General features: G+C 52.7%; 1 protein-coding gene across 4 annotated transcripts in view; it reads right to left on the bottom strand.

Moving 5' to 3' along the window:
- Positions 1-4,221: 4,221 nt before the first annotated feature.
- Taf8 (TAF8 RNA polymerase II, TATA box binding protein (TBP)-associated factor, 43kDa) overlaps positions 4,222-13,846 on the bottom strand; it is an 11,108-nt gene continuing 1,483 nt past the window's right edge. The window contains exons 3-11 of one of the 4 annotated variants that reach the window (XM_013516780.1): positions 13,236-13,392; positions 11,603-11,701; positions 11,312-11,374; positions 9,519-9,643; positions 8,483-8,630; positions 6,626-6,768; positions 6,194-6,334; positions 5,284-5,423; positions 4,222-5,139 (exon numbers count right to left, since the gene is read on the bottom strand). In XM_013516780.1, the coding sequence (XP_013372234.1) occupies positions 5,127-5,139; positions 5,284-5,423; positions 6,194-6,334; positions 6,626-6,768; positions 8,483-8,630; positions 9,519-9,643; positions 11,312-11,374; positions 11,603-11,701; positions 13,236-13,392 (1,029 nt within the window). In that variant the 3' untranslated portion in view covers positions 4,222-5,126. Of the gene's footprint in view, positions 5,140-5,279; positions 5,424-6,193; positions 6,335-6,625; positions 6,769-8,482; positions 8,631-9,518; positions 9,644-11,311; positions 11,375-11,602; positions 11,702-13,235; positions 13,393-13,846 lie in introns of those variants that run through there. The other 3 variants (XM_013516781.1, XM_005389711.2, XM_005389713.2) reach the window with 3 other exon arrangements.

Raw genomic sequence — 13,846 nt, 5'->3', positions numbered from 1 at the left:
AACCTTGCATCATCCTAGGACAGCGGACTGGTCGAACCCTAGCCCCGCTCTGGTGCCTGCCACGGTGCTTAGTGACCTGGGCATCCTGAGGGAACTGGGTTTGTGATGGCTTTTCTTTTGTTGTTGTTGGTCTTTTTGAGACAGGGTCTCTCTGTAGTCCAGGCTGGCCTTGAACTCACTATGTAGCCCAGGCTGGCCTCAAATTTAAAGCAATCCTGGGGGCTGGGGATTTAGCTCAGCGGCAAAAGCGCCTGCCTGGCAAGTGCAAGGTCGTGAGTTCGGTTCCCGGTACCGGAGAAAAACCAAAAAAAAAAAAAAAAAAAAAAAAAAAAAAAAAAAAAAAAAAAAAAAGCAAACCTGGTGCCTCAGCCTCCCGCGTGCATGTGCCACTACACCCGGCTTTTGACAGCTTCTGACCATGGTGGTGCGGAGGAAGCAGGGGAGTGTGGAGGTGATTGATGGCTACGAGAAGAGACTGAAGGGATGGGGTGGAGAAACGCCCGCTGGGCCTGGGGAAGGCAGGGCTGCAGGGGGCAGGAGGAGGAGGAGGAGGGGGCTGGGTAGCGGCACCTGCGTGGCATCGGGCATCTTGGAGAGGGCCTGGGGCCCTGATTCACCGGGGCTGGAACTCCCGGGAGGGCAGAGTCTCCACCTGAAGCAAGGCCCAAGGACAGCCCTTCTGCCTGCAGTTCCATGTGACAGGGTGGAGGGCGGCCCCGAGGCCAGGCACACCTCGCGCTCCGTGGCTGGCGCCTGCAGGTGAGTGGGTCTCTGGGGAAGGAGGCAGCCCCCCCTTCGAGTACGATTAACACCAACTGGGCGTGTGACACTTAGTCTCTGCCATCACACTGCTCACTGACACCGTCACCAGCTCGCTCCCCCAGCAGCTCAGTCACTTGCAGCTCACCGGGTGGCAGCCGGGGCCTGGCCGCAGCCACCAGGCTCGGAGGCAGCCAGGTGTCACTGCTCTGTCACTGTCACCAGCTGTCACCGCTCTGCCAGCACGAGACTCGGCCCTGGCGCTAGGTAAGGGCTAATCCGAATCTCAGGGAAGGGAAGGGAGAGCAGGAAGGGAGGGTCCCCAAAACAGGGGCGCTGGGGTGCAGCTCGGTGGGGAGGGCTTGCCTAGCAGACATGGCAGGTTCCACCCGGCACAGGCTCCCACATGGAGACGCAGAGTGTGGTGTTTCCACACCACCACCCATGCAACAACGGCGCACCGGACCGTTTGCTTGTGTGCTCAGTGAAGAGCTCTGAAGGGCGCCCGTGAGCCCCCTAAGAGGTCTCAGGTGGGGCATGGGGTGGCTGCTGTTTATCCTTCTTTATCTTTTGAGCTTTCTGTAGTATCTTTATTATGTGTTGATATAAAGTTTTAAAATAGTACCTGACACACAGTAAGTGTTAAGTAGATGTATGTTCTACATAAACGTAAGCTACTTCATTATTTTTAAACCATGCAAAAAAAATCACGCAGCCAGGGATAGCGGTGCATGCCTGGAATTCTAGCACCTGCGAGGCTGAGGCAGGACGAACACCCCCTGGGTTATATAATGAGTTCAAGACCAGCTTGACCTATACAATGAGACCCTAACTCAAAAATCATGCAAAGTTGTTATTTTGGGGGAGAGAGGGAGGGCTGAGTGGGGTGCGTAGGGCAGCAGGCAGGACACAGTCCAGGTGTCTGGGTGAATAGCAGCACAGCCGTCTGCAGGGTGTCCGGGAGAGGCCACAGGACTGGCTCCTGGGACAGCTGAGGGTGAGGGCACACCTACCCTCCGGGATCTGCAGCACGTGCTCTGGGAGGTGGACTTCTGAGGACGAAGCAGTGGGCTGGGCTCCCCGGGAAGGGGCCACATTCTCCGGGATGACTGAGAGACCTTCCAGACAGCCACAGCTGGCTGTCACCTGGCTGGGGAGCTGGAGTCCCCAGGCCCGGCTGGACCTTGGGACCTCCCTTCTCAGCCTCCCAGAGTGCTGGGATGACAGGGATGACAGGCCTGAGCCTCCATGTCTGGTTTTGGTTTGCTGTCTTTGTTAAGTCTTCCCCTGGAATGAGTTCCCTGGAGGCAGGGACCATGTCCGTCTCCTTCCGCACGCTCTCCTGAGCTGGCAGGGTGCCCGGCGTACACAGAAGCACTCAAGGCTTACCTGCTGAGTGGGCGGAAAGCAACTCACCCAAGAGAAACAGTGAGCTGGCAGAGGACCACGGCAGCCAGGCGGGATGTGGAGGTCCCACTGCTGAGGGCAGAATCGGCGGCAAGTTAGAGCTTGGAGGTGAGGAGGCTGGCGGGGTGGGATGGACAGGAGCAGGGAGGCTGCTGCAAGCACAGGGATGAGACAGGAATGGGCCAGGGTGGCTTAGTAGCTGCTTGGTTCCGGGTGACCCGGATGACCTGGAGTGTTCGCCCCAGAGGCTGGGAGGTGAGATCGGCTGTTAGTCCAGAGGCCCCCGCCGAAGGACCCACAAGAGAATTGTGCTGGGCCAGGGATGTAGCTGAGGGGCACAGCGCCTGTTTGGCAAGCGTAGGTCCTTAGTTTGATTCCCGGTACCAAAAAAAAAAAGGCTGTGCTGTGATCTTCAGTTTTTCTTTTCTGCTTGGTTTTTTGAGATGGGGTCGTAGGTGAGACTTCATCTCAAAACACCCCAAAATATACTCCGGTGGATATAGCATTGCTCAGTGTGCACAGACCTTTGATTTGATCCTCTTTCTTGGTACTAGGATTTGAACTCAGGACCTTGCACTTCCCAGGTAGGCGCTGTGCCACTGAGCTACGTCCCCAGCCCTTTCACTTGATCCTTGCACTAAAAGAAAAGGCAAAGAGGCCAGATGTGGTGGCTCACGCCTGCAATCCCAGCACTCTCAAGGCTGAGGCAAGAGGATCGCTTGGAGTTCAAGGCCAGCCTGGGCTACATAGGGAAACCCTGTCTCAAAAAGAACCCTCCACACAAAAAAAAGGAAAGAAAGGAACTGGAGAACTACTCTAGGAAGAAAAAATAAATGAAAACGCTGGAAAGAAATGAAATAGAACGGCCTGGACGTTAAATGTGGAGGGGAGCAAGGGAGACATGGAACTCCCAAGCTAACCCAGAACACAGTGCCCATCGGGAGGGCCACACACTTGTGTGTATTTGAATGTAGCTTTGCATTCAAAAAGTGTCACAGAAACAAATTAAGTTGAACGCCTGACGGTTCTGCTTACAAAATGTTTATTATTATTTTAATTTTTGTTTACAAAGTTTTTATTATCAGTTTTTCTTTTTTGGTCTTTTTTTTTTTTTTTGAGACAGGGTCTCACTATGCAGTTCAGGCTGGCCTTGAGCTCACTTTGTAGCCCAGGCTGGTCTTGAACTTACAACGATCCTTCTGCCTCAGCCTCCCAAGTGCTGGGATTACAGGCATGCACAACCACGCCTGGCCATTATCAGTTTTTATTACATGTGATTTTATTTTATTACATGTGATTTTCATAAATCACATTTTTTTGTTTTTTTTCCGAGACAGGGTCTCACTAAGCAGTCCAGGCTGGCCTAGAATTCACGATGACCCTCCTGCCTCAGCCTCCCGAGTGCTGGGATTACAGGCATGCGCCACCACACCTGGCACATATCACACTTTTATACTCATTTCAAGAAGGTCCCCAAAGATACAAAAAATAGAAATTTATAAATACATGCGGAGGACTGTGCCATTTATATACAATGACAGCAACTGGGCCAATGTTTCCAGGTGTCCACAATCAGGAGCACGTGGCCAGCAGAAGCCTAATCCAGGGGCGACTGCATCAAACCAGGCTAACTTCTGGGCGCCATGGCTCTCTTCCTCTGTGAATCTGGTTTTAAAGTTGCTTCCTTACAGACCAGCCAAGGGACACAGCGAGCCTGACATCTCCCCTAAACTCTTGTTTTCTGCTTTGTAGGGTGTATGGGGGCCCAGGAGGTGAAGAGGCTGAGGAGACTGACCTGCACCGCCGTGGAGAAACCCTGGCTCGACCTGAAGGCTCCGGCCACCACTGCCCTGTCAGGTGGGAACTTGGCTCCCGCCCACACCAGCCTCCTGCCGAGCAGCCAGGCTTCTGCGCTGCAAAACACACTGTCAGGTCAGGCATGGATTACACACGCCTGTAATCCCAGCCCTTGGGAGGCTGAGGCAGGAGGATTGTTGCGAGTTCGAGACCAGCCTGGGCTACAAAGTGAGCTCAAGGCCAGCCTGAACTGCACAGTGAGACCCTGTCTCAAAGAGACAAAAAACAAAACAAAAGAAAACCCCCACACTGTCAGGCCCAGCCTGCAAAATGCCAGCCCGACTCTGTAACTTCTCTTTCTCTTCTTTAAATCTTCTGCTGCTTTCTTTTGCAAGTCACAGCACAAGGCGTCCAACATGCCAGGCTGGTGTTAAGGGAACTCTCTGGAGGGGCGGGTCTCGGCTGTTCCCAAGCACACGTTCTGTGGAGGGACGGTATGTGACAACCTCTCAGGGTGTCCTTGCTGGGAGGAGCGCTGCCCTGCCCCATCACTGTCCCCAGCTTAACACATCTGCCTGTGGCGCCTGACTCCAGCCACTGCCGGGTCAAAGCTCTGACGTGTGGCCTCCTGCGCCCAACACGACAAGGCACAAGGGACTTTCCAGCAGCTCCACAGGGCGCTTGCAGCTCAGGGGAGAGAAGCAAGGATGAGGTTCCGGGCTGTCACAGTGGTGCTGCATCTGTGTGTGAGTCAATGAGCGGGACCCGGAGCCCTGAGCGCACCGGGCAGGCAGACTTCTGGGCGGAAGGCAAAGCGACCAGGAACTCTGTCCTCCCTGCACGGTCCCCGCTCCTCAGGCTGCAAAGGAATCCAGTTCTGGGATAACAGATGATGTCCCTAGCTGTCACTGGGCCCCAAGACACAGCACGGGGGCCCAGCTGATAAGGAAAGACCTGTTATTCCCATCGCTTCCTCCTCGACCCAGAATTTTGGTCCCCAGTGAAAACCGGCATCTTGATGTGAGGTTTGCTATTAAGATCCTGCCCGATCCCATCCTGCCTCCACTCAGCCACCAGGAGGGCACCGGCTTCTTCCCTGCAGCGGCTTCAACTCTCCTGCGAGGGTGGCGTACATCCCTCTGCCAGCCAGCTTCCTCGTCAGCTCAGGACAGGGACCTAGAGAGACGCAGCAGCACGCAGCCCTTGACGGGAAGCCAGCAGGGCGTGACGGGTGGTCCCTGGTCTTGGACCCGCTCTCTCCTGGCAAGCAGCAGCCAGGCAGGCCACAGGGGGCGCCCGGGACCCCAGCCCCCAACTCACTTCTTCCTGCGGATCTTGGGTTTCTTCACAGGGCGCAAGTAGGGGTTGTCGATGATGGTGTCCTCCCCATTCCGGGTGCCTGCCAAGGAGGGGTTCTGCTGCAGGACGGAAGTGTTCTCCTTCTCTGCCCCAGACTCATCCTTTGAGCAGAAGCCAAAACAAAGCAAAACACCCACGGCATAAGGGAGAGATCGCGCCAGCACCAAGAATCGCTGTGGGCAGCTGTCCCCTAGCGGAGGAGCTGGGAGCCTCCTTCCAGGCTCGCCCAGGAGGCAACTGCTGCGAGAATTCAAGACTCCCCGCTCCGTCCCTGCGCAGCACCAGGACAGGGTCCAGGGCTCGGCTCAGCAGCGGGCAGAAGCTACAATTCAGGTGCTCCTCAGAGAAGCCCAGCGCAGTGCTGGGTAAAGAATGGCCAGCACCTCAGCACTAGAGACCACGTGGGAGCACACTGCGTCCTCAGGGGTCGCCCAGGCCAAACCGAACGCCTTGGAACAAGTTTCTCCCCAAATGCTACAACTTCCTGTACTTACAACCTGGTGACAATGATCACACTCTAACCCAGGCCAGAAACGTCTCGGGTCCTGGGGTCCCGACACGGCAGAGCCCAAGTGCAGGGACCACCGTGTGCCCATCCCTGATGCCACCTATCTGTGACCTTATTGGGGCTTTTGCTGTTTATTCGAGGAAAACGTGATTCTGGAGAAATCTTTAGTTCACATATATTTGGTGCTATTGCAATTAAAATTCTTAAAATATTACAGTTGTGTACACTTAGAAAAAAAAGCAATACATTGAAATTTTAAAAACTGCCCTGGAACCTGAGTGGTTCTCTTGCTTACTGATACTTTCCTCTATTTTCCACGTTCTCTAAAGTGAGCAGAGGGTGCAGGGCGGGGGTAAATCACACCCTGAACATCTGACCGAGAGGCGCGCAGGCTTGGGGCCTGGGAGCCGGGTGAGCGGTGCCCCCTGGTGACACCAAGGGTTCCACGGCAAGAAGGTCACAGACTCCTGTTTCACAGCTATCGAGGCCAACTGGGAGAGCCTGCTGTGAGGATAGAGTGTGGCACAAGTGTCACATTCTAACTCCCACTCTCCCCACCCTGTCCCTGCCGTTAGGGCAGGAATTCCATCCCTCTCCCTCCCACCAGTTCCCAGCGCACCGGGTGCTCTGCCTGGTCCCAGCAGGTTCATTAGTGCAATGAATGGGTGACTCCCTGGGACTTGGATGTCTCCTAGCTGGGGACCAGGCCACCCTCAATCAGATCATCGTTCCCCCCAACTGGGCTGGGGCCTTTGGATCCCCAGGCAAGGGGCCAGGCAGGCGGGCGGGACCCACCGTGCTCATGTGCAGGGCCAGGTTCTCTGTGTCCGGCTGCTCGTCCTGCTCCGAGGAGTCTGTCTCCTCCATCTGCTGCATCTCCAGCTCCGAGGGCAGCAGGGCCGTCAGGTAGGGGATGGTGAAGGGCCGGGCGGCAATCACTGGGGACAGGAAGGGAGGCACGGTCCATAAATCGTGCGGGTATCACCCCATGCACAGACAATGAGCCCGGGGCACAGTGGCTAGCACGCTTTTTTTCAAGCACACAGGAAACGGCAGAGAGGGATTCGAACTCAGGCAGTGAGACACCAGCATCCACTGTCAGCAAGTGTGACTGCTCACAGGACGATCAGGTGATAGGTGGAGTCCCAGTGATGCGGTGGTGGCTGTGTGACCTCTCGTCCAAGGTCAGTCAACCCTCTAGGCCTCATTTCTCTCCTCCTCCCTCCCTCCCTTCCTTCCGTTGCACCGGTGGGGACTGAACCCAGGGCCTCCTGCACACTAACAATTGCTCTACTGCTGAGCTACACCCATTTCACTCTTTCTCTCTTTTTTTAAAAAATTTTTCTTGGGACTATGGATTCAGCTCAGCAGCACAGCGCCTGCCTGGCAAGCACAAGGTCATGAGTTCCATTTTTGGTACCGGAAAAAAAAAATTTATTGACACAGGGTCTTGCTAGGAGCCCAGGCTGACCTTGAACTCATGGCATTCCTCCTGCCTCAGCCTCCTGAGTGCTGGCATTACAGGTATGAACCACCACACCTGGCTTTTTTTTTTTTTTTTTTAAATTTTGAGATAGGGTCTTGTTAAATTGTCCAGGCTTGTCTGGAACAAGCAATCCTCCTGCTTCAGCCTCCAGAGTAGCTGGGATTATAACTAAGCACCACAGTGCCTGGCTCTAAGCTTCATTCCTAGCACAGGGATATTTATCTTTTCAACCTGAAGGACGGAAGTCCAGGGGCTGACTTCGAGAGTTCTGTGTGCAAGTGTCCACTGAGCTAAAAGACACTTCTGGTAAATGAGTTTCAGTTCTTCCCAAAAGCAATGAGGAGAGCAAGAACTTGACTTAAAAGTATTAGCCAGCCAGGGTGGTGTATGGCTGTAGTCCAGCTTTTTAGGAGGCTGGGGCAGGAGGATCACTTGAGCACTGGAATTCACAGCCCATTTGGACAACATAGTGAGACTCCTGTAATAATATGGGGGTTTGTAATTAAAAACCGTAACAATAATTAAATACATCTGTACATTCTTCTGTGGTAGAGTGTGATTTCGGGAGAAGCCCTAGATGTACCTTCCCTGTGGAGCAGAGGCAGGGTCAGGCACCCGAAGGAGTGAGGCCTGCACGCCACCTCGTAGCCTGTGACTCTGAGCTGGTGTAGGCCTTGGCCTGCTCCACAGGTGACAGTGACAGTCCTGACTCACGGGCTCGCAGAGGACCACAGCAGGTGGGAAGCAAGGAGCACAGTGTGGCGCTTGGTGACCCAGTTGCTGTTACCGCAGAACCCAGGCTGCCATGGGGGGAGCGACCTGGACCACCTGACCAGATGGTGCAGAGATGCACGGTTAAGCGATGGCACCAGGGAGGGGCCTTGTGACAGCGGCCAGCCCTGACACCAGCTCCCACCTGCTCCAGGGGCCGCCACTTCTGTGGGAGTCTCTCCAGGCCTTGGGCTCAGCCACGCTTGTGGTGACCGAAAACTAACCTATCCCTAGCAGCCAGTCCTGCAGGGTCAGCAACCGGTTCTCCTGACTGGGAGGAGCCTGAAACTGGAAGAACATGCTGCAGCAGAGGACGGAGTAGCTTGAGTTGAGAGAAAGGGAAACAGCATGGTGATCAGTAATGACGCTTTGGGGCTGCGGGAGGTGGCGCTCACATGGGAAGGTGCTGACGTCGTCTTTGAAAAGGCTCTGCGTCTCGCCTGTCTTGGCCATGAAGCGGGTGAGCGCCCGCTCCACGTCGCGCCTCTGGGACGCGGCCTTCTCCCGCAGAACCTGGTAGTCGGATACGGGCTCCCGGTATGTCTGCAAACACATCGGCGGGGATGCCAGTGAGCAACCCTGCTCTCCCTGCTCTCTGCCCTGCTGCCAGAGGCCCTCCATCTCCTAAACTGGCCTCCACCATCCTTCTGAGCAGTGAAAAGGCAGAAAGAAAATGATGGAAATACATCTATCTTTGTTTTAAATCTTAAAAATTAAGAAAAATGTGTGATTCCCGCACACAGGAGGCTGAGGCAGGAAAGTCACAAGTTTGAAGCCAGCCTGGGCTACATACTGAGTTCACAGCTCACCAGGACCATGAGTTCTGAGACCATGTCTCAAAAAAAAAAAAAAAAAAAGTTGGGCATGGTATACCTGTAATCCTACCACTCTGGAAGGTTTAGGGAGGAAGCCTACAAATGTGAACCCAGCCTGGGCAATTTAGTGACTTAAGAGACCCCGTTCAACATAAGAAACAGAAAAGGCCTGAGGAAGCAGCTCGAGTGAAGGCCTCAAGTTCCAGCCTCAGTACCTACCACAAACCACCCATGAATTAAACGATCAATGAATAAACAAATGACTTTTCTGTTATGGAAAATGTGAAAACCCAGAAAAGTACATAGAGAGCATGACCAGAACTACCTATACTCTCCCAGGAGTTACCAGGAGTTTGTTTTATGGAGCATCCTTCCAGTTTTGCTTCTGTGGGGCTAAGTTCTTTTGTGTTTAGCTGGGTCAGGCAATTTCTGGCTTCCACCTCCTCGGTGGCAACTTGAGGACATACTTCTCACTCGCCATGCTGCCTCTTGGTGGGCAGACACTGTGGGGCCTAAACCCCTCTTCCCCCAACCACCTCTGACTCCAGGCCAGCCGCAGGCAGCAGCCAACTCTACGCAGTCGGGCAGCCTCGCCCAGCCCCGCGCCGCCACTCACCGGGGTTTTGATGTAGGTGTGAGGGTCAGGGAACTCTGGGAAGTGGCTGGGGATGTGCGGCGGGTGGGGTCGGTTCTGTCCCGCCGTGAGGGCCTTGGGGGTCACTGGCTGATTGGTCACTGGAGCTGCAAGAGAATCACAACGCGTTACTCCTCCAGCACGGCCCTGGTCCTACTGACTGATCTCTGTCCAAATCCTCCTCCTCTTCTTACCGGACCACACTTTTCCTTTTTTTTTTTGGTACAGGGAATCGAATTCTGGACCTCACGCTTGCCAGGCAGGCTCTGCGCTGCTGAGCTATCTCCCCTGCCCCGGACCACGGTACTTCTATCAGCAGAAAGCCTCTGAGGGCTTAAGAACCCGAGAAGGCCACATCTGCAGTGCCTGCCCCACGGGCTGTGCTCAGTTGACCTTCCCACCTGTGGCAACATCCTGAAAACCTCTTAGGTTATTAGGTGGGTGGCTGTGACCAAGGTAGTTACACGAAAGAGCATGCAGAACTGCACAAGTCAGGGGGCTGCAAGTGCTCTGTCCAGAGACCCCAGGGCTGGCAGTGTGGCTCAGTGGTACAGCACATTAGTTATACAGAAGGCCTTCGGCTCAGTCACTGCACACCCCTTGAACATTCAGGCCCCAAACAGCAAAGATGTATGTGGAGCTGGGGAGCTTGGAATCGCAAGAGGGAGTTGAAAATAGCATCTTCCGCCAGGTGTGGTGACACACACTTATAATCCTACCACGTGGAAGGCTGAGTCAGGAGGATCACTGAGAGTTTGAGACTGGCCTGGGTTACACAGTGAGTTCAAAACTAGCCTAACTATATGGTGAGACCCTGTCTCAAAAACAAGAACACAGCTGGGAGTGCTGGCGCACGCCTGTAATCCCAGCCCTTGGGAGGCTGAGGCAGGAGGATTGTTGAGAGTTCGAGACCAGTCTGGGCTACAAAGTGAGCTCAAGGCCAGCCTGAACTTCATTATTGAGACCCTGTCTGAAACACACACAAACACACACACACAGGGCTGGGGATATAGCTCAGTGGCACAGTGCCTGCCTGGCAAGCACAAGGTTGTGAATGTAATTCCTGATACCAAAAAGAAAAGAAAAACCAAACACACACACAAACAAAAAAGAAAATAGCATCCTCCACTGATACTTTGAGAAGAATTTTTTTTTTTTTTGTCCTTTTTGAAATGGGTTTCACTATGCAGTTCAGGCTGGCCTTGAGCTCACTATGTAGCCCAGGCTGGCCTTAAATTCATTGCAATCCGATCCTGTTGCCTCAACCTCCTGATGCTGGGATTACAGGTGTGTACCATCATGCCCCTCGATTTTTTTGGTTTTTTTTGAGACAGGTTCGCAGTATGCAGTTCAGGCTGGCCTCAAATTTGCAGCTTACGAAAAATTCTTAAAAAGATACCAATATGAAAAAAGTGACTTTACTTGGTAGCCTGAGGCAGGAGGATCACCATGAGATCAAGGCCAACCTGAATACTATAGCAAGACCCTGTCTAAAGGAAGGAAATAAGGGATGGAGGGAGGGAGGGAGTGACTTTAGGACAGGTGTGATGGCACACACCTGTAATCCCAGCACTCAGAGGCTAAGGCAGCAGGATCACTGTGAATTAGGTTGAGGGTGACTCCAGAGGTTAGAAGGGAGCCGGAAACAGACAAACTGTTTCTCCGGGGGGCGGGGGGGGGGGGACAGAAACAATTTGGTCCTGCCCCTGTTTAACTCCTAGCTCACCCACAAGCACTAGCTGAGCACTTACTAAACATTCAGTGAAGTCACTTACGGGCAGTGATGACCATCCTCTGAGACCGTTTTGCATATGCAGGGAGAGTGTCCACGTTGAAACCTATGAGAGGAGAAAACACAGCCCTGCCTGGACCACTGGACAGGAAACACGGAAAGGGCTTCAACTCCTGGCACAACCACTGTGTGGGCCCTTGGAGAAAGTGCCAGCATGAACCCCAAAGGCGGGTGAGGAGTCCATTACATGGTCTTACAAGAGCCCTCCTGTAATAATTCTCCAGCTAAATAATGCAGATTAGGGAACCACAAGGGGGCGTGGAGCCGTACTCACCCATCTCCACCAGTGTGACCACGATATCCGACAGCGTGGGCTGGGTCCTGGCTGTGTGCTCGCAGTACGACTTGGCGCTCCTCCCGATTTCTGAAATGTCTATGAGAGGATCAAAGCCATAGGGTCTGTCACAGATCCTCAAAAGTGAAACATAGAATTACCACGGGCGCCAGCAATGCCACTTCCAGGTCTATACCCAAATGAACTGAAAATGGATTCAGGCAGATACGTGTATGCTCTGTTCAGAGCAGTATTATTCGGAATAACGAAAAGGTAGGAACAACTGATTGCACCCTGACAGAGAAAATATAGATGGATAGACTGATTTTCATTCCACACAGTGGAATACTCATCTTCAAAATGAATGAAATCGTAAATGCAAGGTCCTGAGTTTGACTGCAGGTACCAAAAAAGAAAACAAACAAAAGGAATGAAATCTCGATACATGTCACAAAACAGATTTGCAATTCAACATCTTTTTTTTTTTTGATACCAGGAATCGAACTTAGGACCTCACATTTGCCAGGCAGGTGCTGTGCCGCTGAGCTAAATCCCCGGCCCCAGCATCTCTCTCTGCAGTGCAGCACTGCAGGTCAACATCTCTCTCTAACCAAACCTTCCTCCGATCTACTTTCGCAGGTGCCACTCCCTTACAAACACCGTTGCTAGGTAAGCATCCTATCACCAAGCTATACCCCAACCTTTTTCATTTTATTTTGAAGTAGGGTCTCACTAAGTTGCCCAGATTGGCCTTGAACCTGCAGTCTTCTGCCTGAACCTCCCAGGGAACTAGGCTTATAGGAATGTACCTCCATGCTGGGTTGGTTGGTTTGTTTTTATTTTTTAAATTTTTTTTGGTTGGTTTGTTTTTAAACACAGGTTCTCACTAAGTTGTCCAGGCTCGTCTCAAACTTACGATATTCCTGACTCAGGCTCTGAGTAGCTGGGATTCTAGGTATGTGATATCACGCATGGCTAAGACCTGTCCTTTCAAAAATACTTTTTTCCAGGCGGGCATGGTGGCTCACCCCTGTAATCCCAGCACTCGGGAGGCTGAGGCAGGAGGATTGTTATCGTTCGAGGCCAGCCTGGGCTACAAAGTGGGTTCAAGGCCAGCTTGAACTGCGTAGTGAGACCCTGTCTCAAAAAGACAAAGTACAAAACAAAAATATTTTTTCCACTCCATAAAACTCATCCATCCTCATTCTCTGTATCACGATCCAGTAGCTGACTACATAATGTGGTGGTATCTATTTTATGGCACTCAGTCCCGCCTCCTCAACAAAAGCACAAGTCCCTTGAGAAGAGAGGAAAAACCAGTAAGCAGAGCACCTATAAGTCATCAGGAGTTCACAACCTCCCCGCACTGATCATCCTGCATATACTTCCCACTTATACTCACAGGTACAAATTATTACTCCATTTCGAGCAAGGAAACTGAGGTTTGGTGACCGGTCCAAACCACTAAGTGGCAGAGGGATGATTTACATTCACATTCATCTGATTCTACGGTCTGTAAATTGCCTCACTGTGCCGTTTTCCCCTCCAACGCTATCTCCCACCATCACAATGCAGGGCACGGTACAGGCACTGGGGTTGACTTGGAAACGGCCCGATGCTTCCCGGTACTCACAGCTCTGCAGCATCTCGGTCAGTGTTTCCACTGACGCTTTCTCGGCGCTCTCAAATCCTGCCTCTGTCAGCAAGGAGCTCACCACCACTTGCAAGGTTCTCCTCCGGGCCAGGTAGTAGTTATCGGCAGGGTTAGTGGACTGTTTACTTCCGGATCTCTGTGAATTATTGAGGAGGAGGAAGGGCAGAGAGACTGATTTTCCAACCACAGGAGGAGGGTACCATCAGATAGTTCACACATCTGAAGACAAGCATAAGTTCTCTTGCTACATACTTCCTTATGGGTATTTAATGTTCAGATCTTTGTTTTGATTTTTTCTGAGACAGTGTCTTGCAAAGCAGTTGAAGCAGGCTTTGAATTTACTATATAGCCCACGTTGGTCTCAAACTCACAGTGTTTCTCCTGCCTCAGCCTCCCAAGTGCTGGGATTACAGGTGTGCCCGGCCAATGGTTAGAATTGGAAAAAAAGAGGAAAAAAAAAAAAAAAGAAAGAAAGAAAGAAAGAAAGAGCAGAGCGTGGTGGCGCATGCCTGTAATCCTAGCACTCGGAAGGCTGAGGCAGGAGGATCATGGTGAATTCGAGACCAGCCTGGGCTACAAAGTGAGCTCAA

Source organism: Chinchilla lanigera, unplaced genomic scaffold (assembly GCF_000276665.1).
Source record: "Chinchilla lanigera isolate Chin_1 unplaced genomic scaffold, ChiLan1.0 scaffold00036, whole genome shotgun sequence".
Lineage (NCBI taxonomy): Eukaryota > Metazoa > Chordata > Mammalia > Rodentia > Chinchillidae > Chinchilla > Chinchilla lanigera.
This window is presented reverse-complemented; position numbering and strand designations above follow the sequence as displayed.